At 55.8% G+C, this 1,418-nt stretch overlaps 1 protein-coding gene across 1 annotated transcript; it reads right to left on the bottom strand.

Annotated features, from left to right (window-relative positions):
- Positions 1-918: 918 nt before the first annotated feature.
- CTAM01_17323 (cytochrome P450) lies at positions 919-1,418 on the bottom strand (the record flags this gene model as incomplete). The annotated part of the gene is made up of 2 exons (XM_060533308.1): positions 919-1,104; positions 1,171-1,418. Coding segments are annotated over 2 exons (434 nt in total), but the record flags the coding sequence as incomplete, so codon positions are not given.

Genomic DNA, 1,418 nt, shown 5'->3' with positions numbered 1-1,418 from the left:
CTCGCTTGCAGCTTCACCGTCGCCTGTTGCTGTTGCCGCGTCTGCTTAAGTGGAAGAGACATGCTCGAGATGTTCTGTGTGACTTGGTTGCTGACCAGTTCTTCTAGCCAAAAGTTGCATGACCGTTTCTCTCCTATGTTGCTGATCTTTCGCCAAGCCAAGCGACCCTTTCGATCGTGCGCTTCGACTATATCAGCAATGCCCTGTTTAACGTCGCATCGTCTCGACTACAATCAGACAGCCTCAGCTGTTCAACCTGGTGCGACGCTTCAGGGGAGAGACAAGAGGCGGAGAGAATCGAGCGTTTTTATTAGGTTCAACACCCTCAATCTAGTGGACACGGACAAAAAGAGAGAAGAAAAATGGTAGCTGATGTGAGTCAGCGCACCTGTGCTCAAGTACGTGCCGTCACACTCTTGGAGCTTCCAGAAGGTTTTCTTGTGGCTGGACGACCGACCGCCACGGGATCTGGAAACATTCCACCCCCGGACCCTCGTCCTCCCGCATGGCATCTAAATCAAGTCTCAATTGCGATACCGTCTCTTCTCTGTCCGTTTGTCTCGAGTGTTGCGAAGAGGCGGGCGACCGTAAGGCCTCCAGGACGGGTGTCTCTTCTAATCAACCACACCCCAGTCTCCGTCTGTCATGATACATCCATCACAACCAAAGTATCCCCTGGGCACGCTACCTTGCCTGCCCTTCCAGGCTTACCCCCTTTGATCATCGTATTTCCCCATGTTTTCTGTCCATGTCGAGCTCCAGCAGCTGCGCAACCACGTTGTCCAATTTGCGGCTTGCCCATCCACCACCCCACGAACAGGCGGCCAGTGCCAGCGTCCCCGCAACCTGCTCCGCGGTACTAGGCGAGCCGCGGCGCCAACAAACCTTTCATCGCCCCGTTTGGCCCGCGCTGGCCAGTCACAAACCTGCAGCGGCGACGGCAGGCAGCGCATCCTCGCTTATTTGTGATCTATCTTGGCCGGACGCTCCTGCCGGTAGCTTGTATGCCCTCATCCAATACTGGGATTGCAGAAAGATCCCATAGTTGAGTGACTTCCATGGCCTCGTAGGGTCACACAATACCAAGTCAAGTCTCCGTAGCAGCTGACGGAAGTGTCAGTACGTCGTCTTCGCAAGAGCAGAACCATACGCCGGACACGCGCAACGTACCTCAACAAATAACTTCTGCAGCTCCATCATCGCCACATTCCGTCCGAGACACTTCCATTTGCCGTGGCCGAAGACAAGCTCGAGCGTTGCCTCCATCGATCTCAGGCTCTCCGCATCCGCCGTGAGCCATCGATCCGGTCGGAAGTCGTCGGCATCCTGTCCCCAAATGTCGCCTCGGCGGAAGATACCCCACGCTCCGTAACCGATGCGCGTTCCCTCCGGTAAGTGCACGCCTTTGAAAGTGTCGC

Source organism: Colletotrichum tamarilloi (assembly GCF_030869305.1).
Source record: "Colletotrichum tamarilloi strain Tom-12 chromosome Unknown Scaffold_503.1, whole genome shotgun sequence".
Taxonomy (NCBI): Eukaryota; Fungi; Ascomycota; class Sordariomycetes; order Glomerellales; family Glomerellaceae; genus Colletotrichum; species Colletotrichum tamarilloi.
Note: the sequence above shows the minus strand (reverse complement) of the source record. Positions and strands in the feature narration are given on the sequence as shown.